Genomic DNA, 24,067 nt, shown 5'->3' on the forward strand with positions numbered 1-24,067 from the left:
TGCAGGAAATCTTTCATCTCTTGCTCTGGGCTACACAGAGCTGGAGTGGCGAAGGAGACTCTGGGTTTCGTGCTGGCTTCATCATTTTCAGAGTATGAATATTTAATTTAGGCTTCTTAAGGCTTTTAGCAGATTTTTCAGGCTGCTTCCTGTGGTGGTGTATGTGAGGACAACTGGAGAAAACGTTTGGATTCGCTTATGGTATGGAAGTAGGGTTTATCTGTTTTGATTTATCACTGAAATACTTTTAAGAAGCTCGTCTTGTTCTGTGAGTAACTTCCCCATAATCTTAACCAAAAAACAGAAGCAGCAGTTCTTACTTTTCCAGTGCCAAGCAGTGTTTTGGTGACAACGTCCAGCTTTTATTTGGTTAGGGCTGAAATCTGTTCATACTGCTGTTATGTGGGTAGAAGTTTGTGTAAATATTTCATCATTTTGGACCCCTTTTTACAGTACGTTTGATCTTGGAAGGATTGCACCTTGTTAGTGCAAATGCACCATGGAATTTTTGCCTCTTATTAGACATAAAGTTCTTTCTTTTCCAAAGTCATGATATTCTGGTCAAATGAAGAGTGCAGGACATGGGGACGGGTCTGGTTGCCTTTCAGCACGTGAGAACACCTTTTGTTTGCGTTCTTCTAGTTTTTGTCAAGTTGCTGACTGTGTGCTCTTAAATAATCCTGCTGATGTCTCCATACTTCCTTCCCTCTACAAGTGAGACATTTGAGAAATCAGTTTATTTAAATTGGAAGAGGAGATATTGCACCCTGAGAGAGGCAACGGGAGGAAAATTCTCTGTCAGAAGTAGCTGTGGATTTGGAGATGGCTGGTGAATAAGATCTTTTTTACTTTTGGGCCTGTTTATTTTGGTTCAAGGTCCACTGATGTCAGTGTGGAAGGGATATATGTCCTCCTAGTTTTGTGAAAATATGTTTTGATGGTGAGGTACAGATAGAAGAAAATTCCATGTGTGAGGATGTTAGTGATTGGAACAACAGAAATACCAGGGTGATATCACAATATCCTTGTAACAAGGGCAGTAAATTGACTGTTCTTTCTCTTTATGGTAAAAGGATATTTTCTTCTAGGTAAAAGGGCCACTTTGCACCAAAAACCGAATGTGATTCATTTAAAAGAACAATTAATGTGCTTTATTAATTAGGAGGAATGGGTGTGCTGGGAGAAAAGTCTCTTCTGCCCTGAAGCAGCCGAGCTCAGTGACTTTGGGGTGGGTTTGCAGAGTGCGGCTGGGTTGTTGGGTTCTCTTTTCTCTCAAGTTTGCCTCATTATTTTGATCTTCCACGCAGCTTAAAGGCTTTCACATGAGCAGGATCTTGCCACATCCTGCTCTGCAGCAGGAACAAAGCTCTGCTGGAGCAGACGTTGACTCTGCCCAAAGAGCCCTGAACAGAAGTCGCCCCTCGCGTGATCCTTCTTGTAAAGAGAAGGATCTTGACAGGATAATGGGGTTTTTTAGGCCTGCTGGTGACGTGCCAACAGGGTTTCCTTAGCAGTGCCATTCTTTAAGGAGCCGTGGATGCTGATGTAAACACAACTGAAAGCTTCACACAGCCCGGACTGAGCGCAGGGCCTGGAATCTGCTGCTCATGCCATGCTGTGCAGGACATTTTTCTTCTGCTCTGTCTATTTAAATCTGGTTTCCCAGGCTCGTAGCCAGCTTGAATGGCTTGTGCTGTTGAGAGCAGGAAAGCTGGCCTGCTGGCTGTGTGGAGGAGCTGTCCTGCTCTGTGGGGCATCCTCCCTGTCCCAGGATACAGAATCCTGCTTGGGATGGGGGTGTGCAGAGCAGGTTTAAGGGTGTTGAACAAAGTGTTTTGGTTCCCACTAGTCAGGCTTGAAGGGAATGAGTAGGAAACCTCTGTGCAGCTCCCGGAGCTGCTGCTGCCTCCGTCAGGAACGCGTTGGGAATTTGGTGGGAGTCTCCGCCAGTCAAATTACAGGTGTCGCACACTAATTGGAGGCTGGTAAAAGTTTAATAATTGTATTGCTTTGCCTTTAAGTAGTGGGATCCTGCTCTGGTGACTAATCCTGTTTAATAGTGACTGTCCTCGAGTGAGCACTTGGGAGTGCAGTGGCTCGGGGTTCTGTTCCAGATTTCAGTGCTTTAGGAGAAACAAACGTATTTGCTCTCTTGAGCAGCCACCACTTTGTCTGCTGCTTTTTCTATGGAATGGGAGTAACATCCTCATAAATAAACCCTTGGTACTGGCTCCTAGGGAAAACCAGGGCAGGAAGGGTGTGGGATATGTGTCTCACCTCTTGATTTTTGAAAGATTCATTCTTGCTACTGATTGTTCACTGTGCTTGGTTGGTTCTGTTTTTTAGTCAGGTTTTGTTTGAGGAGGAGGGATCTTCTAAGTGCCAGGGCCTCCATCAAGTTCTCTTTCTTTGTTTCATCATGCATAATCATCGACCTCATGGCTGTGACTTGGAATAACATTATCCCATCTGGAAATACATAATTACTGTGCAGGGTGAGGTGCCAACTGGGTTAGGTTCTGTGCTGTGTTTAAGGGCAGGTCGGAGTTGCTGAATACTCGGTGTGAGCAGCTGTGTTTGATCACTAGATAGGGCAATAATTGCTCTTAATTTCTTTCTTCTCCCCTCCTTCAAGAATCTAGAATTTATTTAGGAAAAGTAACTTCAGGTCCAGCTGGAGTGAAGTGGGCCGTGTATCCAAACTGCCTTTTGGTATGGTTGGATGAGGTGTTGCTGTGGAGTCAGGATGGGAGGAGAGTTACCAGCAAGGAATCCCTGTGGCACTTGTATTATGTTAAAAATTGAAGCCAAGAGAATTATTAAATATTGACACCTGAGAGCCAAGAAGAGGTGGCTGATAGGAGTCACGCACAGGATTAAAACCCACAGGAACTCCTGTTTTAATCTCTTTGGGTGCCAGCATGGTTTTGTCATTGTTTTAATTCCTGGGCTAAAACCAGGCTTGATTTGGAAAATCATCTGTCCACACTTGTCTATCCCTTGTAGAAAGTGCAGACTGCCAGAACAGGCAGAGTTTGTGTGTAATCTCTTGTAGTTGGGCTGGACAGGCAACTCCTGGCAGAGCGTTATCACTCCCAGCTCAAACAATTCAGTGTGTACCTGGAGGGTGACAATGCTCTACCTGCCTGAATCGAGTGCTGAATCACAGCTCTGTCACAGTTTAGTCATTTCCTGGGAAACTTTGCTTTTCAGTCTGGTGGGAGAGTGCGAGGTCTGCACTTGCACCAGGGATTGAATACTTGGGAATTTCTGCTGGTGTCTGTGAGCAGGAGGTTAGTCAGCAAAAAGAATTATTCAGGGCACAATCACTTCAGCTGGGTTATTTAATGCTCTGGGAGTTGTCTTGCTCTCCTCAGCTCAGCTGGCTCTTGGGTGACACTGTCTGTGTCCCCTCCTGCAGATTGTTCTGGTGCAGGGCTGGTGCTAAAACCCTGCAGTGCTCCTGCCTCTCCGCTCACATGGTTCTCACTGGCTGCATATTAAAAATAGATGAAAACATTTCTCCTGAACAGATTTTGTAAAATCCTGCTTGTCACAAAGTCTTGGGTTTGTTGCATTCAGGAGGGAAAATGCATTTCCCCCCAAAGACAAGTTGTAGCTATTTAAAGGATTTTTACTTTTTATCCCTAGGATGGGGTTACATGCAAGATTTTTTATTTGTATATGTGATTCAACTGTTTATGTGCATGTGCTGCACATAAATTTTATGGGTAATATAACATTTATATGGCTGCACTTCACAATAGTATATTTCCTATAAAGTTGACTTTGGTGATTGGATTTTGTAGGTCCTGGTTGGAGGCAGAGCAGAGCCTGTGTTTTGGGTTATCAGGGCTAGCACAATTAACTGATGGAGTTGATTAAGAGTTTATCTTCAAGAGTCTTTGGAGCCTTTTAAAAAACATTGTACCTTTTGGAAAGGTAGATGTTAGCTGTGCATTGGCAGCATGATTTGTGTGGCTGATCACAGAATCCCAGGATCACCGAGGCTGGAAAAGCCCTCTGAGGTCATCGAGTCCAACCTGTGACTGATCCCCACCTTGTCCCCAGCCCAGAGCACTCAGTGCCACATCCAGTCATTTTTTGGATACTTCTAGGGATGGGGACTCCAAACCTCCCTGGACAGCTCCTTTCAGTGTTTAGCTGCCCTTTCCATGAAGAAATTCCTCCTGATGCACAAGGGCATTTTGCATTCCATTGTCCCAGCTGAGGGATCTGAAAGGCAAAGTCTTTCTCTTTCTCTTCTTATGAGAGGTGAAGAAGGGGTCCTTTGACCAATGTACCTGAGGAAATCCTTTAAATGAACTTTAAATAGAGATACCAGGGCACGGTGATGCTGTGTGAGCCACCCATGGTCATGGTGAGCACATTCTCACATCTGCTGTGAGAGAAGAATCAACCAGAGCACAGTTACACCCACGAGAGGCTCTTTTATTCCCAGTCCTAGCTCCCAAAGCCCCTGAGAACTCATTTTGCTGACCCTGGATAGTGCTATTTTCAGCAGAAAAGCCCTTGATAAGTTACCAGGTGTGTCTTTGTGTGGGGGAGGGAGGGTTTGTGGCTGAGATGGAGCTGGTGACACCTCCTTGTCACTGATGCCCCCAGCCCAGGTGTACAGGGGGCACTGAGCCCTGTCCTCAGCTCACCCACTTGGTCATGCATCACATATGGCCTCGAAGATTACAGCTGGAAATACACAGCCCAGACGGGTGAGGCGAGGACACTGGATCTGCTGCAACTCAGAAGTGCTGCTGGAAGATAAAGAGATTCTTCAGTATAGTTTCAGGAGTTGGATTTACTGCTTAAAGTTAAAACAACAACAACAAAAAAAAACCCTTAAGGTTTATGGTACCCAGTGAGTGACCTGGGGAGAAGATCACCTTGTGACCTGGAATGACCCAGACCTTGAACACAGGGCAGCCATGCCACAGAAACCCTCATCTTGAATGGAATTCTTTTGAAATAATAAATGTTGAGATTAAAATAGTTTGAATTTGGTGAAACAACACTCCTAAGCCTTTAGAGAAGGGTTTTGGAACTGTAGAACAGAGCCCCCACAGTGCTGCGGCCAAGTCGGCTTGTTCTGTGTGTGTAAATTAATCTGGAGCTGATCTGTCTGTGAAACTTTCAACACCAAAGCTGTAGCAGTTTAATGCTTGTGCCCAACAAACACAGCTTTGTGAGCCCTGCTGGGTTTTCAGTGCCCTTTTCATGCTCCTAGTGAGAATACAATGGTGCTGTTAAAGGGAAACTCCAGAGCCCAAACCTGTGCTGGTTGTTTGGTGACAAGTGCAGTGACTAAGGTGTTATTTCTCTCAAGAAATCGGACTTTTTCTGGAAGACTCTTAGTTCACAGACCTTGCTAATATCTCCAAGAAGGAAACCTGATATACAGCTTCACCCAGAGGAAGGAGGAGGGAATCTTTGAAGCTGCATCATCATTTGGCCTCAGACAGAACAAGGCAGTTGTCTAAACTTGTTTCAAATGTAGTTTTTGTGTTGCAGTTGTAGCTAAGAGTGGTAGGAGGACTTTAAGGCCATTGCACAGGTACAGTCTATTTGAGCACACAGCCTTAGAAAAAAACGTTTAAATGTTGTTTTTAGGCTTGCTGAAGCCTGAAATTGAGGATGTCTCAGTTTTAACCCTTGGTAAAACCACTGGGGAAAGTGTGGGATGTCTAGGAGCTGCCAGTTCTCCAGGAAAATCACAGAAACACAGACTGGCTGGAGTTGGAAGGGAACTTAAAGCCCATCTAATGTCACCCCTTGCCATGCCAGGGACACCTTTCCACTATCCCCGGTGGCTCCAAGCCCTTTACATCCTGGCTTTGGACACTTCCAGGGATGGAGCTGCCACAGCTCCTCTGGACAACCTGTGCCAGGCCCTCCCCACCCTCACAGGGAGGAATTTCTTCAAGAAAGGTGAGAACCAGCTCTCAGTACATAAATGAGTGATGACAGCATTCCTTACTAAGTGCTGGCCCGGTGTTGTGCCCATTTTTTGCCCAGGCCACAAGTGCACTTAGTTTTCACTTTGGATTTCTCCAATGTCCTTCCTGCCACTCCAGTCACACTCGAAAGGCCTTATCTGGAGGTGACGTGCAGCAAAAGAACATTCTGGACTTTCAGCAGCACTTCTGGTCTTCATTGTCTCGATGTTGGTACTCCAGACCCAAGCCCTGCAGCCCCAGACCCTGTGTTCTGCTCTTTCAGAGCAGGTTTGAGATGATAAAACCACAGGGAGACGTTGCCTGTCCTGTGCCTGGGCATCAGCAGGGGAGTAGGCAAGAAAGGCCAAGTCATCATGTAATTTCTAGGAGTGAGACCTGAAATCCAGATGAATCAGTGAGAATAGAAAAATGTAATTATTTTTGTTGCAATCTGTTTGTCATGTTTGTCTGTAGTACAGTAGCTGCCTGTGTTTTGGGGCTAATGGAAGTACCAGAAGCACCACCAGGATTCTCTGGTAACACAAACTCCTGGAAACATCAACAGATTTTTTTTTTTTTTTAAAGCATACAAACATTTTTTTTAAATGCACACAAACTGCTTTCCAATTGGAATCTTTTCCTTGCTGCAGCCGTGTTTGGAGGCTTTGTTGGGGAGATGCTGTGCCCTACGTGATCATTTTCCTTAATTTCTCCACTGTAGTAATTATGGTTTTGTTAGACAGTAAATGATTCAGTGTTCTCATTCCATGGGGGAAGGGGAGCAGGGATGTTGAAAGAGGAGCATTGTCTGAGCTAGCAGGATTAGCGGGTGTTACCACCTTGCACTGACTGAGCACCACTGGTTAGAACAGATCATCAGCGCTAATTGCTGAAAAGCAGCCTGGCGTCACCGGGTGGGGAGTGAGGCTCCCGGGGCTTCTCTGGGGCAGGATTTGATTTGAATACAGGTGTGACATCCACCTGATCAGGTGTCCTTCCCTGGGCTTCCCTGGCCGCTGTCATTGCGAGCTCGTCCTTTCCCTTGCGCTCCCAGTGACCAGAACATTCCAGCTGGATTTGTGCAATGAGGATCGATTCTATATTTCCTCCCAAGAAATCAGGAGAATCAGATGATGATTGTAGTGGTGAGGGGGGGGTTTACACCTGGTTTGTTCCAGGGCACTGGTTACCTGGGGAAGCTGAAGACGTCGCTGCACCGGAGCTGTCGCTGCAGCAGAGGTGGCAGGAAGGAAGAAGAGCCTCTTCCTCCAGCACAGCAGCAGCTCAGCTCACCCTCATCTCTCCTCTAAAACCCCTAAAGCTGCTTCCCTTTGAGCAGAACCCCATTTCCTGCGCAGGGCCTCAGCCTGGGGAGGCTCAGCCTCAGCTCACTGCGGATATAGATAAATCCAGAGTGAACGGAACAGAGATGGGTGGTGGCTGGGAGGGAGCCAGGAGAGTCTCAATGCTGTTTGTGTTTTAATTTCTTCCTTGGGAATGAACAAACACCATTTTATAGCCAAATTATCAGCTCTCATTTGCTTTGCTGGTGTTTCTTTGTGGTGCCCTTTCTTGCATCTGCCTGGATAGGGGTTGTGGTTCTCAGGGTGGGTTTTAAGCTCTCTGGAAGAATTTAACACCCCAAGTGTCACAGAGTGTTTTATTTGTGGAAGGGTGTTAATGATTGACCAGGTTTATGTCAGAGGAGTGAATGGTTCCAGAGTTTGCAGCCCTATTGTCCTGGTGCTCTTCCTGTGGCTGTAATTTATGATATTCCATGAGGAAATCCATGTTTGTGTCCAGATCTCGCCATTTCCATTTCCTGTAGTTCAGCAGAAAAGGAATAGGGTGAAAGAAAACTTCTCCCTTAGTGATTCTTCTGTGTCTGTGTCAGTGGATTGGTACCAAATTTGGACTCTGCATGACCAGAAAAGAGGCTTTATTCAATAATTTCATTCCACCTGTGCCGTGTGTCAAAGGCACGCTTGTTCCCAAGGCTGGCTGTGCCAATTTGGTTATGACAGTTGTGGTTGCAGTAGTCAAATCATCACGTCCATGAGGTGACTACACCTGCCACCCATGCCTGCACATGAGGTCTTTCCCAAGAGGACAATCCCTGTGTCTTGCTGGAGCTTTATTTCAGGTAATTGTGGTTTGGTTCACACCTGTGTGGATGGTGCTCCAGAAAGAACTCAGATTTATCTCCTTCCCCAAACCTTTCAGTCCCTGCTGCCCAGTTCCACTTCAGTAGGGCTGGTCTCAAAACTGAGGCTTTACATTTTCAAATCCTGTGCAGGTGTTTGAGACTGTCAATCTGTTTGTCAAAATAATGGTTGATCTGGTTTTTTTATGTTATAACAACATAAAAATTCAGATGGAATTGGAAATTCAGCACTAGGAAGACAGAATGCTGCCAGGGAGTCCCAGGAACCTATCAGCTTTTTTATATTTATTGCTTGAATTTTTCTCCTTGGAACTTCCCTGCCTTTGCCAAACAGCATTAGGCTTTATTTTTTTATTGGCTTATGCTCAGAGAATCCTTTTTACAGCAATGATATCAATGGTGTGCACCACATGGCAGTTGAGGTTGCAGGCAGTGTTGTGGCCTGAGTTAGCTTCTTTTTCTCAGTAGGATCTCACCTTGGCTTCAGATTTCCAAATCAAGCCCAGGAACCATACTGCTTCCATTCCAGTGTGGATGGGTTTGTTTTATTGGTGGGATATTAATATGGAACAAGTAATTAGAGAGAATTCTCTGCTTCCCAGCATGTGAAACAGAACGGGGTGCTAGTACTACTTAAAGTTCTGGTATTTGTTCATAATGTACTTACATTATTTGTATGTGTTGTATTCCTTAGTAACTCCAACAATTTTCTGTGGCAAATGTTTCATTATATGTAGTGTGTAACCACCAATGAGAAGAGTACAATTAAATCTTGTGGAGAAATTAATCACAGAATAACAAGCTCTGAACAAACCTGTGGGTTGGCTTTTATAAGGAGAAATCCCTCCCCTTTCTGTGTACCTGTGTTTTCCTGCAGTGTTTTCCTGTGTTTTCCATCCCCTGGCTCCCTGTGCCTCCCAAATGGACATGAGTGTTCTGGCAGCCCAAAGGGTCACCTTGTCCTGGGGGCTACCAGGGCCAGTGTCACTGGCCAGGCGAGGGAGGGGATGGTCACACTCTGCTCTGGGCTGGCCTCACCTCTGTCAAAAAACATCTGAAGCTGTTGGAGAGGGTCCAAAGCAGGGACAAGGGGATGGGGCAGGGTCTGGAGGAGTGGCTCAGGGCTCTGGGGAAGAGAAGAGGGGAGAAGAGACTGAGGGGAGACTCATGGGGGGCTGCAGCTTCATCCCGAGGGGCAGCTCCAGTCTCTGCTCCCTGTGACCAGGGACAGCACACGAGGGAACCAGTGCAGCTGTCAGGGGAGGGATATCAGGAAAAGATCCTTCTCCCAGAGGCTGCTGGCACTGCCCAGGCTCCCCAGGGAATGGGCACGGCCCCGAGGCTGCCAGAGCTCCAGGAGTGCTTGGACAGCACTGCCGGGGATGCCCAGGGTGGGATTGCTGGGGCGTCTGTGCAAGGCCAGGAGCTGCACTGGACGATCCTTGTGGGTCTCTTCCAACTCAGGACATTCCACAGTTCTCTGAAAACTGCCTCTGAAAGTGGAGGCAGAGCTGGTGGGTTTTGAAGCCCCTGCAGTCACTCAGCACGTGGTCCTTGGGCACGCTGGAGCTCAGCTGGACGTGTCCCTCTCCCTGTCCGGTGAGCAGGGTGTCACCTGAGCTCTGCATTGCAGCCAGGCACTGCAATTACTGCTCGGCTTGGCATTTCCCTGCAGCGTGGACATTCTCCTTTTCAGCTGCTGGATTTGTTTGGACTTGTTGGGCCCTGACTCAAACGTAGTGTTGGAGGAGTGAGATAAAATTCTGTGTGCAGATGCACACCCTGCCCTGAGCAGCACGAGTCAGAGGATGGAATCATGGAATGGTTTGGGTTAGAAAAGACCTTAAAGCTCATCCTGTTCCACCCTTGCTAAGGGCAGGGACACTTTCCACTACCCCAGGTTGCTCCAAGCCCTGCCAGCCTGGCCTTGGACACTTCCAGAGACTGGGCAGCCCCAGCTTCTCTGGGCAACCCGTGCCAGGGCCTCAGCACCCTCACAGGGAGGAGTTTCTCCCCCATATCTTATCTAAACCTCTGTCAATCTGAGTCCCACTCCAGCTCTGAAACTCCTGGTCTTGGTGTTTGAAGTGCCACTGATGTTCGAGTGCCCAGCACTAAGGAGTGGAGCCCGTTCCCTTTCCAGGCATTTCACAAATCACCTTTGGAACCAAACTGGGCACTTAGCTGGACTTGTAGCAGACATTGGTGGTGTTGGGAGGCTTAGAGCCTGAAGCCTGTAATCCCCTTTTGTGGTGTGGAGGGGACTGGCAGGAGGATCCTGTTTGGGGCAAACCCTGCGGCCGGAGCTGCTCTGGGGCTGAGGCTGCTCCCTCTCCGTTTGGGCTCACAGCAAACAAAACATCCTGTTTGTGATCACTCACTTCTTGTCATCTTGTAACTGTGGCTTGACTTTAGCTTGATACCAAATAATTCTGTTTTCTTAGTGCTGTGTGTTTGATGGCTCCCCATCTCTGGGAGATGGGAGGTTGTGAGTGCCGGGCAGGCTGCGAGGAGGCTTGAAACGCTGCAGGGCTGTTTGTTTTAATCCCTCCAAGGTTCCAGTCTTTCTTGTGGTTCTGATGTAATGTGAGAAATTAAAACAAAAGACAGCAGCCAGATGGTGCATCTCCAGGATCAGACAGATTAGTTTTTTAAAAGAGGGAAAAGTTTACAAATGCTTTTTCTGGTCTCTAGAGTAATCACTCTAATAATAATCACTCCAGAGGGGATTCTCCCCCTCTGCTCTGCTCTTGTGACAGCCCACCTGGAGCCTTCTGTCCAGTTCTGGGGCCCCCACCATAAGAAGGATGTGGAGCTGTTGGAGCAAGTCCAGAGGAGGCCACGAGCTTGATAAAAAAGGGACTGGAGACAGGCTGGGAGAATTGGGAACGTTCAGCATGGAGAAGAGAAGGTGATGTGGAGACTTCACAGCACCTTCTAGTGCCTGAAAGGGCTACAGGGAGGCTGAGAAGGACAATTGATCAGGAGCTGCAGTGACAGGACAGGGGGAATGGGTTCAGACTGAAAGAGGGGAAGTTTCATTTACATATATGGAGGAAATTCCTCCCTGTGAGGGTGGTGAGGCCCTGGCACCTGGATCATGTCCATCCTTGCCTCAGTTTTTGGAGATCCCTTAAGCAGCTGCTGGAGTGGACTCGCTTTGTTTGCTGTTTGATTAGTTGAAGATGAGGCTCTGAGTTTCCCCTTCACCTTCTTGGTTGGGAATTATCCCACTTTGTTCACATAAGTTGTTTTGTGGTTACAGAATATTTTCATGCACTCCCAGTTTCCCTTTTTAGTTTTTCACTGCTTTGATATTCCATTTAGATAGCTGCTGTGATCCAAGTTATTGCATTTAAATAGTGGATAGTGTAGGTCTCTGATCCCAAGGGAAACTGCAGAAGTTCTGTAATATGGAGCTTTGAAATCCTAATGTGCTCAGATTTATTGAGTTTCAGGTTTTCTTCTGCTGTGTTCAGGTGAAACCTTCATGGCACTGCAAAAAAAAAAAAAAAAGCAAGCAGACCTCAAATTGCAAAATTCCAATGTGATTAAATGAAGTTTCTTTGCTTTTTTTTAGGGGACATCACACAGAAGGGGTATGAGAAGAAGAGAGCAAAGCTGCTGGCTCCATATGTTCCACAAACCCAAGGTAGGTCCTTGTTTTGGCTGGAATCACCTCCCACTCCCTTGGCTCTTGGGAACGCAAGGATCAGTCATGAAGATCCTCAAGAACCATTCTGGAAACATTCTCCAGAATGTCTGTGCTGTGTCCTTCAGCCATCTTAATGCCTTGTTGGAGAAACATTAGGATTTTTATAATTTGTTGCTTTATTTTGCCAGAGTAGCTGAAGTCACGTCCTCTGGGTACAATTGTTTCCTTTGGTTCAGAGATCCAGAGCAGCTCAGCTGGTTGTATGTGGGATAATTATATATAATTGTAAACTGAAGGACGTGGCTGAATGTGTGGCTAATCATTATTTTGGGGCTTACTCGGAATAATTGTTACTGATCTGCTCAGATGTTCAGCCATTAAAAACTGATGTGTCTGGTTCTGATTTTGGGCAGTGACTGGATATGCCAGGGAGTCCTGAATGGACCTACTGGAATTTACTGAGCCTGGTCTACTGCCAAAAAAAAAAATTGATAAAGCCTCAAAGTGCATTTATTGCCCATCAACACCACGGGACTGGAGGGAAATGACAGCAGCTCCCTTCAGGCACTTGATGGGGGAAAATAAAAGTTGTCATGTGGCAACTTCCTGACTCTCCCACCCCGAACCGCTGCCCAGTTCCTGCTCTCCAGCTGGTTTTCAGATTGGATTTGGTTGTTTATTCATCTCAAGGTGAGGCTCTTTGAGATTGAGTTTTATACAGTGTATTCTGTCTGAGCCAGGTGCTGAAGGGAGCAAGGCAAGCAAAAATGTAATTTAGCCTTCAAAATGGAGATTTTGTTGCAAACAGCTCTCCAAGTGCTGAGGACTCCCTGGAGCAGGATATGATGGGAATCTCAGCAACTTGGTTGCTGCCTAATTTTTCAAATCTATTTCTGTTACTTAAAGAAACCAAAAACTAATATACACATGACTAATCCCTGTTGATAAGTAGGTATTTGTTGAGCAGGTTTTATAGTCCTCAGGCTAGCATTTGTTCCAGTGGTGATCTCGAGCCTGAGGAGGAAATGGGGAATCCTTGGGTAGTTCAGGAACTCTTGGCAGCCCTGCTTTTATCCCGGGTATTCTGGAGTCTGAAGATGATACAATCCTGGCCCCAACCCTGGCACTGTGCACATGTTTGATTTGTCTCAGAAAATGTTTAATTAGGAGGTGAAAAAAGTGTTTGGCAAGACGCGGCTCTGCTGTGTTAATTGTGGGGCTTTGAGAGCTGCCAGAGGAGCCGAGGTCCAGGCAGAAGCCTGGGATGATGGAGGTCACCAATTAACCCAGAGGTTTGATTGCTCTTCCGGCCCAGCTCTGCAGCTTTTTATCCATCTCACACCCAGCTGCCCCAGTGTCTGGGAACCTCGTGTTGGAAAAACCCTGTGGAAGTCATGCGTGAGGGATTCGGAATCAGGTCACCTTGGTAATGAGAGGAAAATTCATTTAGTCCACACCACCACCACCACCACCACCACCAACAAAATACTTAGTGCTGGCATTTTCTGTGAGCACTGGACTGGTGTTGGCTGATGGAGTGTCTCCGTTTCTTGGATGTGAAATGAGAGGAAGGGAGGGGAGGTGGCGTGTCAGGGCACGTCAGCAGGATCATTTAGGAGATTCTTGCTGCTCCATCTGCCCTCCATTCACATGGCCTCTGGGAGCTTGCCTCCTCATTCAGGAGTTAAGGCAGCACTGTTAATTACCTAAAGATGCATTTTTTCCTGGTGCAATATCCATTAAGATCCATCTAACTGTTAACTTCTGTAAAGTTTCTGCAACCTGCAGATCCCAAAATCTGAAGTCCCTAATTCCAGGGAGTTCTCCATGATGGGGTCAGCAGCAAGCACAGCAAATGAAGCCCATGGAGTTGGGCCAGGTGTCCCTGGATTCTGGGAGTGTGCTCAGGCTGCCCTGGAAACCCTGGAGGCTCAAGTTGGTTATTTCCATGTTTTTATGGGTATGTAGCTTGGAAAAAAAAAAAAAAAAAAAAATCTTCAATGAATAGCCAGTCCAGCCCCAGCACTGCTGCTCCATTCTGTTTGCAGACAGTGGAGTGACAGGTTTGCAGCTGCTTCCTTGTGCATGTGGCACTTGCTCTCCTTGTTATTCATGCAAACATTTATCCTTGTTGATCTTCTAATGGTTCTGAATCTATAAATCGTTGGCCCTTCACCAAAACACAGGAATCACAAAGCAGTCAATTCTCATTAGAAACTAAAGACAGTCAACAAATCCATGGCATCCTTCAAAGCCAATCTGAAATAATTCATTTTTCATCTCTCTGTCATATTTGTCATGTTTCTGCCAGCAGAAAGTGCAGCTGTAGCAGGATTATTCTGAAGGGAGCACTGAATAAATCACCTGTCACCTGCCAGGCTTGGCTCCCTTGTGCTGCTTTGTTGTGTAACCATCAGTGATTTTCACTCTTTCCTCCTCTGTGTCTGAACGCTTTGTGAGGCCACTGGAACATGTTATTATGTCAGAGCAAAATATTGAAACAAAGAGCTTGTTCTCTGTGTGTCATGTCACTTCAGCCACCTCTGATCCCTTCCTAACTGGAATGTCACGTTTGCCCTGTGATGCCCCGCGGAGAGATGAGAGGCTTTTACAAGACTTACGAAAGAGAACTGAATATGAATTTAATAATTCATTTAAAATAGTGTTAAATCTGCTGCTGACATCTAGTGGGTGCCTGAATTCATAAATACTCAAGTGATCAGAAAACATGAAGCTTTTCTGTTTGGTCTGTGAAGTCGTGTTGGTTTTGGATCAAAATTAAACCGGGCTGGGTTTGGTGAAGGCAAATAAATACTACAGAGATGTTAAGCTGGTTATCAATGGAATGTGTTCCAGAGTGACAGGAAAGGCACAAGTTGATGCTTTCGGATGTGGGTGAGCTGAGATTTTGAATTCATCATCTTGCTCTGGAGCTCAGATCCTGTGCCTGAACCACAAAGATCTCTTTTCCTTTTCCATTCAGCTTTTTGTGCCACCTGCACATTTGCACAGGGGATGGGTGTGTTTTGATAAGCAAATACAGGACTCTGATATGTGTTACTATATCCAAAAAGCACCAGTGGAAAGGGGGAATAATTGTTTGTCCCCCTAATGTGGTTTGAGGATTTCTGGCTAGCAGGAGATCTCCTCTATCACTAGAAATAAAGGTTCTCAGTTTTTGGCATGGTGGTTTAAAGAATCATGAACAATCCACAGCTAAGTGGGTTGTTAGTTTGCTCTAGCAGTCAATAATATTCCACTGATATTTTGCTCTTTAGGATTTTAAAAGGGACGGGAGATGGATGAAGGAAGATGAGGAATTAAAAAAATGTCTTTCTACAAGAGAGATACTGAGGGGCTGGGGTATGTCCAGAGATGGGAGCAGAGCTGGGGAGGGGGCTGGGGAACTCCTGAGGGAGCTGGGGGGGCTCAGCCTGGAGAAAAGGAGGCTCAGGTGGGACCTTTTCACTCCACAACTCCCTGACAGGAGGGTGGAGCCAAGTGGGAGTCAGGAGGATTGGGTTGGACATCAGGAGGAATTTCTCCATGGAAAGGGTGGCCAGGAATTGGAGCTGCCCAGGGAGGTTTGGAGTCCCCATCCTGGAGGTGTCCAAGGAAGGACTGGAGGTGACACTTGGTGCTCTGGGCTGGGGACAAGGTGGGGATGGACTCAGCGGTCTTGAGGCTTTTCCAGCCTGAAGAATTCTGTGATCCTGTGGAGATTCCTGCAGCTAGCTCAGGGTGATTTGCTGTTATTGCGAGTCCCCGAGCTCGAGGCACTCCCCTGAAGCTGTTTACCTAAAACCACACACCTCAAAAGTGGCATAACTGGATTGGAAGCTCAGGATTTGTGGCTTCCACTCCATTTCTCTGATCCTTTGGTAGTTTGTGAGAATTCTGAAGCAGCACATACAGAAGACACAGTTGCTCTTGGTTTTGCATGACTCCAGGTGACAGCCTGGAGGAAATTACAGCTGGGTGACCTCTGGGTTTTAGTTTTCAAAACTTCCCTCTGACACACAGATTCATTTTAGAATTGAACCTCCAGTAGCAACAATTCCGAGTTGCTCTTGCTGAATTATGTAAAATTACACTGTTTATCAGATTATCTATTTTGCTTCCTGTTTTAATGGGAAAAACAAACTTTTCTTGGATGATAAAGCCATGCACTGGACGTGCTGAAAGCCAGAACCAGGCAGCTGGAGGTCTCCTTGGGTTTGTGATTAATGGGAACAGCAAAGGCTCTTGCTGCTGGTTTATTATTGGTTTCCCAGTCAATAACAAGCTGGTCACTGGGACGCTGAGTGACAAACCAGCTTCGTGACATGCACAGCCCTGTCATGGGAGAAGGGAACAGTGTGGTCCAAAAAAAAGCTCCTTTTATTTCCCTCTCCCTGTTTTCCAGGGGTTGATCCAGCATTACAGAAGGAATCCAGACCTCAGATGCCCGCTCCATCTGCAGCTCCAGCCTCAGCATCTTCCTCCTCATCCTCATCCAAATTCCACCGAGCTCGCTCAGGGGGAGCCAGAGATGAACGTTATCGATCTGGTAAGGGCAGGGACAAGAATCCCCGGGATTCCTCCCCGTGGAACTTCACTTTTGATCATATTTTTTGGGGCCTGAAGGTGTCCTTGGATCACAGTCCCAGAGGGATTGTTTTGCCTAACTAAAACATGAAGACAGTTAACTACACGTTACATGGAATTCAGAGCTGTGCACTAAACAGGGTTTGAAAAACAGAAAAACTAAAATCTTGAGGCATCCCCGTGGTGCTGTGCTGGTGCTGAGGCTCTTCCCTCTCGCAGATATCCACACGGAAGCGGTCCAGGCGGCGCTGGCCAAGCACAAGGAGCAGAAGATGGCCCTGCCCATGCCCACCAAGCGCCGCTCCACCTTCGTCCAGTCCCCAGCAGATGCCTGCACTCCCCCAGGTGAGGCTCTCTGGCATATAGGTAAAAACCTTATTTAAAATAAAACTGAAAACATTTATTTATTTATTTATTTATTTATTTATTTATTTATGTATTTATGTATTTATTTATTTAAAATTTATAGTCTTTATTTTTATTATTTTATTTATTTAAAATATGTGTATATTTAATTTTTTAAATGGTTATTTATTATTTTAAATTTATGATTTCTTTTTCTTTTGTTATAAAGAAAATATTTCTAAAAGTATTATAATCATTATAATTACATTTCTATATAATTATAACATATTTGTAAAATCATAACTTAAGCCTACTACTTCAGCTAAGTCAAACTAACAGCTAGGCTGTTAAGTTCCTATGTGAAAAAAATTATAAAAACCAATTTATGTATCAATCTGTTCTTGTAAAAAAAAAGTTGACACCTATGACAAAGAAAATTCTACTCGTAAGAATCTTTAAAGAAAATATGTAAACATCTGTGGAAAAAAAAAGCCTTAACACAAACACCTTCTAACCAAAAAATTGAGTAGCAAAAAAGTTACTAGCCAATTAAACCAAATAACTTTAAAAACTATATAAAAATAGACTGTAACATTTAAAAATCAGCTTTTCTGCATTAAAACCCCCTAGAATCCTGCCAGTTTCTATTACAGCAAGGCTGTGCTGGACTGTCCAGGGATGCACCTTCCAAACCAAGGGGCTGCAGTGCTCCCAGTCTTGCAGCTCTTCTGTCAGTCCTCTCTCAGGGCTGGGAAGTGACCTCTCTTCCAGGAGTTCTTAAAGAACCACGTGGTGGGATCTTGGGATGTCCTTGGATGGTCCTTATGGGTCCAACTTTGAACCTTGGATGGTCCTTGTGGGTCCAACTTTGAACCTTGGATGGTCCTTGTGAGTCCAGCTTTGAACCTTGGATGGTCCTTGTGGGTCCAACTTTGAACCTTGGATGGTCCTTGTGAGTCCAGCTTTGGACCTTGGATGGTCCTTGTGGGTCCAACTTTGAACCTTGGATGGTCCTTGTGAGTCCAGCTTTGGACCTTGGATGGTCCTTGTGGGTCCAACTTTGAACCTTGGATGGTCCTTGTGAGTCCAACTTTGAACCTTGGATGGTCCTTGTGGGTCCAACTTTGAACCTTGGATGGTCCTTGTGGTCCAGCTTTGGACCTTGGATGGTCCTTGTGGTCCAGCTTTGAACCTTGGATGGTCCTTGTGGGTCCAACTTTGGACCTTGGATGGTCCTTGTGGGTCCAGCTCGGGATGTTCCATGTGGTTCAAACTGGCCAGAGCTGAGGTCTGGACTGAGATCACTACTTCTTCCCTCACACCTATGATTTCATTAATGTTTAATGCTCAGCACACAAGAGGAGGGTTTGCAAGCAATGTTTGTTTCTTGGCAAGGACCTCAGAGGGGTCTGGTGGGATTCCACGACTCGCAGGACTTCTCTCACCCCTGCCACGTGCTGGCTGCAGCAGAACCCCTGGGTGACACGGTGTCTGTCACGATGCATGTGCAGCAGATATCAATAACCCTCTGTTTTCCAGCAGCTGGATGCACTGATGACAAATGAGTCCGTGTGGTTTTTGGCAGTCACTTCTATGTTGTGTCTCATTGTGCAGAAGCATCGCAGCCATTTGGATTGACAAAGTCATCCGAAATGTTATGAATCCACGTCTCCTGGTGAATTCATAGCTCTGAAACTGCTCTGCTGGGCCACGTCACTCCTCCTCCTCCTCCTCCTCCCTATTTCCTGCTTTATCACACTTCCTTTTTCCCTTCCTTTCTCCGGGGGGCTGGTGCATGTTCCTGGTGTCTGCTTGGGTCTCAGCTCTGTGCTCACTTGTCCAGGACTGCAGCACATCCTGTGCTGGGGGAGTCACACCAGTCGAGGTCAGCACTCACAGCATGGCTGGAGTCAGGCCTTTGCCTCAGCTCCTAACTCCGTTCCACTCTGGCAAGTGGGTAGGACATGATTTAGTGCTTTGATTTACCACTCAAGTGTAGGCAGAAAATCACTTCGAAGAACACCTAAATTTTAGGGCAAAGCCACCTGTGTGTTTGTATTTAGCACTGTACAACTCAACATCTCAAGAACTGAGTGCTTGCTTCATGGTAATTAAATAATTAGTTCACAATTTTGGGACAGCTGAGGTATCTGTGCTCTGGGACACACAGGAAGCAGTTCCTTGCTGTAGATTTCTGTTTTGTTTTGGGGTTGGGCTTTTTGTTTGTTTTCTGCAATTGAAAGGGCCCCATTTAGAGCCCAGACAAAAGCATTTTCTGCTGTGGCCTTGGCACAGTTGTTTCCTGCGTTTTCTTTGTTCCTGGGACTCTGCAGTTTGACAACAACCCTGACCCCTCACTCTCCAGTTCAGAATAACCAGAGTTAGGCAAAACAGCATCTAATATTATGGAATGTGAACGGGAAAGTAATGAGAGTTAAGTTCTAGGCTTGGAGACCCCAGGGGAAGGATGTTGTCTGAGGAGGTGAATCAAACAGGGGTGAGTGTGTTCCCACCAACAATTCTGCTGCTTTAACCTCTGGTTTGGCCGATGTGGAAAACAGATCTTCCTGTGAAAGCCTGTGCTGTTGATATGTGATTGGAAAGAGCGTGTTCAGTGCCATGTGCTTTTCCCTAAGCAGCTAGATTTTCTTTCTGCTTCCACACAGACACGTCTTCCGCCTCCGAGGACGAGGGCTCGCTCAGGCGCCAAGCTGCTCTCTCTGCTGCATTGCACCAGAGCTTACAGAATGCTGAGTCTTGGATCAACCGATCTGTTCAGGGGTCATCCACATCCTCATCAGCATCCTCTACACTTTCCCATGGAGAAGGCAAAGGGACCAGTGGGTCACTAGCTGATGTATTTGCCAATACTCGAATAGGTAGGAGCTGGGTACGAACAGAACAATTGCTTCGAGTTCAGACTGTGTTGATAAAGCTGGAGTTGTCCCTTGCAGGAGGGAAATTCAGAGCAAGAGTTTAGCTGGTGTTGATAGAACTTGCTAGGATTGGTTGGTGCTGCACCGTCACGTTGTTGTTTTCCTGAAGAATTTCAGAAGATTGAGGTGGTTGTAAAAGGGAGAGTGGGGAGCAGGAGCTTCTGGAAGCAGGGAAGAATCCAGGGACAGTGTGGACAGAGCAGGAGGCACAACTCTCTGTGTCCTGTGTTGCTTTATGTCTCCAGCTCTTGGGAGCTCCCGTGGGCACAAAGCTGCCCAGTGCAAGTGGCATTTTCATCTGTGTCCTGACGAATCCCGTAGGGGTGTCTGTGCCTGTGGAGTGGGGAAATGCTGTGTTTAACATCCTCATTTTGCTCTGAGCCCCCATGGTTTATTGTTTGCATTAGATCAGGAAAGAAATAGAACCAAATCCAGCTGTGTGTGTGAACAAATGAGCCTGTCATTAAAAACCAGGGTTAGAGGAGTAAAGCTTTAGCCCAGCTCTTCCATGGCTGTCTGAGGAACAACCAGAGCATCCAGGTACTGAGGAGACGGAGCAAAATCTACAGATCTGGATACCCCAGGCTCAGTTTTCTGACGCTCTGAGGTGCTCCTTGCTGCTGATGCTTCTGTATGAAATGGCCAAGTTTGTTTTTGCTCTGTGTATGTTTGTCCTTTTTAGCTGCTGGTGAGGAAATTCCTGCACCGTAGGACATTGTCTGTATTTCATGTGCTCTCTGCTTCTGCTTAACTGGGTTGGGGCAAGCAGTGCATAGAAGTGCTGGTGATTTTATCTTTCACTTATTTATCTTTTTATTGCTGTTATTTTCATTTGTTTATTTGCTGGGATGCAAATTGTTTCCTGAAATGGAAAACTGAGGAGATTGCCCATAAAATGTAGTCAATATAATTAATGTCTTTGAAGCAGAGAGGCTGTTTTTAATTGGTTGGAACATGCAGAAGGCCATATTACCTTTTGCAATGAATTAAGGTAACACAGCTTTTTACCTCTAGAATGTCTACTGTCTAATCTAATTACGAAAAATAGAAGCTTTGAATCTTTGTCAGAATTCTATTTGCCACATTCATCCTGTGTTAACACCTAGTTTAAATGAATAGAACTCTCACATACACAATTCTGTCTTTCACTCGAGCAATAAAAAGTCCTGCAGATGTTTGGATTGTACAAATCCACGTCCTTTCCAGTGATTTTAGAAGTTCAGTGCATGAGAAATATTCCTTGCCACTGTGTCTCCAAAGGGATGCAGAAATGAGTTCTTTTGTCTCCTTAGAAAAAGGGAAATGAGCACAGAATCAACCACAAAACCCTGTCAGTGGGAATTATTTGGGATTTGACTTCAGACTATCTGTAAAACCCAACCCATAGTTTCAGATTGTTGGGTTTTTCCTTTGTAAGCAACAGTTGCTGGTGCTGTTAAGCCAGAATAGAATATTCTTGCCCTATCAGATGACTGAACCTGCTGGGTTGTGTAAAGAAACCCCACATTAGCAAAAATCCCTTGTTTAAGAGATAGTTCACTGGAGAATTCCTGCAGGATGCAGCTGCAGCATCAGCTGAAAGGCAGGACAGTGTCTTGCAACTTGAAGCAGAAGTAAGACCCAGCTCTCACTGTTTATTGGAGTCATTCTGTAGCTGCTGGACAAGCTCTGTAACCACCCAGCTGGAAGGGATTGAAACCCAACACAATTTTTGCTGATCAAATTCCCACATGTTTTGTTTTCAAAAGCCCTCCCTCACAAAAAAGCTAAATAGTAGAATTCTAACAAGAGAGATCAGTGCATAGGTGAGAGAGGGATTTGTTCTGGACTTTGGATGTTTCAGAGCTCACGTGAATCTCAAACTTTTAAAAAATTACTTATTTTTTTTTACAGTACTGAATGTCAAGAGATTGAGCTTCAAGGTTAGAAACCAAGAAACAGGAATTCTGTTTTGCTGAAGCACTTTCCTGACATGGACAAAACTTTGTGCCTTTGGTTTTTGGTTTCCAGAACATGCTGTGCCTCTCCTAGAGCTGCTGAACCTTTAGGAATCAGCGTGTTTAGCATTAATGAGGGTTCCCATACATCCAACCCATTCAATCCTTAGGATTATTGGGAACTGGTGACTGACACTTTGCTCGTTGGGGGGGATAATAAAAGGTGTATTTAGCAGCTTTCTTCTTTTTCTAGAAAGTTTCTCAGTCCCTCCAGATGTCACAGCAACTACCTCCACGCCCTCAGCGCGGCCGGCAGCCATCGACCTCCCTCCCTCTGGGATCGTGAAGGGGATGCACAAGGGATCCAACCGCTCCAGTCTCATGGACACTGCAGATGGTACGGAACCCTCGGGGCACCCAGGAGCTGCAGCAGGCTCCAGAGAGGGCTTAAATCACACCAATTGTTCTCCCAAGTCTGCTTGATGTCAGAATTCACAGAATTTCTGGGTTGGAAGAGAGCTTCAAATCATCGAGTCCAACCCAGCTCCAACACCTCAACTCAACCCTGGCACCCAGTGGCACATCCAGGCTTTGTTAAACACCTCCAGGGATGGTGACTCCAGAACTTTATCACTCTTTCTGTAAAAAACTTTTCCCTAATATCCAACCTATATTTCCCTTGGTGCAGCTCAAGGCTGTGTCCTCTCATTCTGTCAGTGCTGCTTGGAGAAAGAGACCAACCCCCACTTGACTACAATCACCTGTCAGGGAGTTGTAGAGAGTGATAAGGTCACCTCTGAGTCTCCTTTTCTCCAGGCTAAACACCCTCAGCTCTCTCAGTCCCTCCTGAGTCATCATCTCATTTAAGCTCTTCACAAAATCTGAATGGTTTCGGTGTTGGCATGAAGATGTTCCTGTGCTGCAGTTGTGGTGTTGGCATTCAGGGGGAATTTCTTCTTGGATGGGCTGGTCAGGCTTTGGAAGTGCCCAGGGAGGTGGTGGAGCCCCAGATCCCTGGAGGTGGCCAGGGAAGGACTGGACGTGGCACTCATTGCTCTGGTCTTTCCCTCCAGGTGTTCCTGTGAGCAGCAGAGTCTCCACAAAAATTCAGCAGTTGCTGAACACCTTGAAAAGACCTAAAAGACCACCCCTGAAAGAATTCTTTGTGGATGATTTTGAAGAAATCGTGGAAGGTGATAGCACAGATAACAGTTTTATGCACATTTGTTACAGTTGGGTGCTCAGGGAGCTGAGTTTTTCATGCTGTTGTTCTCAAGGTTGACTCAGATTCACTGTTTGCAGCAGCCTCCATGAGCAGACTGACACAAAACCAGTGCTTGAAGTAATTCACTGTTCTGCTGAGCTTTGGGGGACCTCCTCAACACAAAACTTCTTTTAAAAAGATTTAAATAGATTTCTCAACCCCCTTTGTTTCCCTAGGCTTCTTTAATTTATTTCCCAAAGGGGGTTGTTGTCACTGGTAATTCTATTCCAGAATTATTTTGTAGGGTTTTCTTCTCTGCACTTCTGTGTTCCTTTCCTTACTGATGTGTTGAACACCTTTGAACAACATCCTGTGAGAAGCCTGAGTTCACGATGTCTTGTTCTGTGCGAGACCTCCCAGGAAATGGGATGGAATGGGCTGTTAAATGCTTTTCCTCATTTCCTTTAGGTTTATTTTCAGTTTATTTCAAGCTGAACTGTCAGGTGACAAATGGGCAAAGACGGGGAATATATATTAGATTGTATTAGAAATAATATATTTTTTGAAGATTTTTATTTCTTTTCTATATATTAAAATATATATAAATATATAAAATTATATTTAATTATTATAGATATATAATTATAGAATTATGATATATAATATATATTATTATTATATAATATATTATTGTCACAGAATAAATAAATATTATATTATTATATAATATATATTATTGTTATATAGCAAATATATAATGAATATTATTATATAATATATTATACATAAATTTTATATAGCATATTATATATTATACATAAAATAGATAATATATTATATATTATATAGTATATATGTAAAATATATATTATATAATATATATGTATAATATATTCTAATATATATATTATATATTATATATATAATATATAAAATGATATCTAATGGATTCTATTAGAAATACCAATAGATACTGGAAATAATATTGAATTTCCTCAGTTCCCCAGCCCGACCCCAACCAGCCCAAGCCCGAGGGCCGCCAGATGACCCCGGTGAAGGGAGAGCCCCTGGGAGTGGTCTGTAATTGGCCTCCTGCCTTGGAAGCAGCTCTGCAGCGCTGGGGAACCACTCAGGCCAAGTGTCCCTGTCTGACAGCCCTGGATGTGACAGGAAAACCAGTTTATACCCTCACATACGGTGAGTTGAGCCTCCCCTGCTCAAGGGGAGGCAGCACAGGGCTCGTGGGTTTAGAGGGGTTGCAAAAACCTTCCTGGTCTTTGCCAGGGTT

General features: G+C 45.4%; 1 protein-coding gene across 2 annotated transcripts in view; it reads left to right on the plus strand.

The window, feature by feature from the left end:
* The window catches only part of DIP2B (disco interacting protein 2 homolog B), a 63,735-nt gene that overhangs the window by 14,778 nt on the left and 24,890 nt on the right, over positions 1-24,067 (plus strand). Inside the window, exons 2-8 of one of the 2 annotated variants that reach the window (XM_054002048.1) lie at positions 11,696-11,767; positions 16,176-16,319; positions 16,577-16,702; positions 19,369-19,581; positions 21,829-21,972; positions 22,649-22,768; positions 23,779-23,976. In XM_054002048.1, the coding sequence (XP_053858023.1) occupies positions 11,696-11,767; positions 16,176-16,319; positions 16,577-16,702; positions 19,369-19,581; positions 21,829-21,972; positions 22,649-22,768; positions 23,779-23,976 (1,017 nt within the window). Of the gene's footprint in view, positions 1-11,695; positions 11,768-16,175; positions 16,320-16,576; positions 16,703-19,368; positions 19,582-21,828; positions 21,973-22,648; positions 22,769-23,778; positions 23,977-24,067 lie in introns of those variants that run through there. The other variant, XM_054002049.1, reaches the window with a different exon arrangement.

The sequence above is a fragment of the Vidua macroura genome, chromosome 34, assembly GCF_024509145.1.
Source record: "Vidua macroura isolate BioBank_ID:100142 chromosome 34, ASM2450914v1, whole genome shotgun sequence".
Classification (NCBI taxonomy): Eukaryota; Metazoa; Chordata; class Aves; order Passeriformes; family Viduidae; genus Vidua; species Vidua macroura.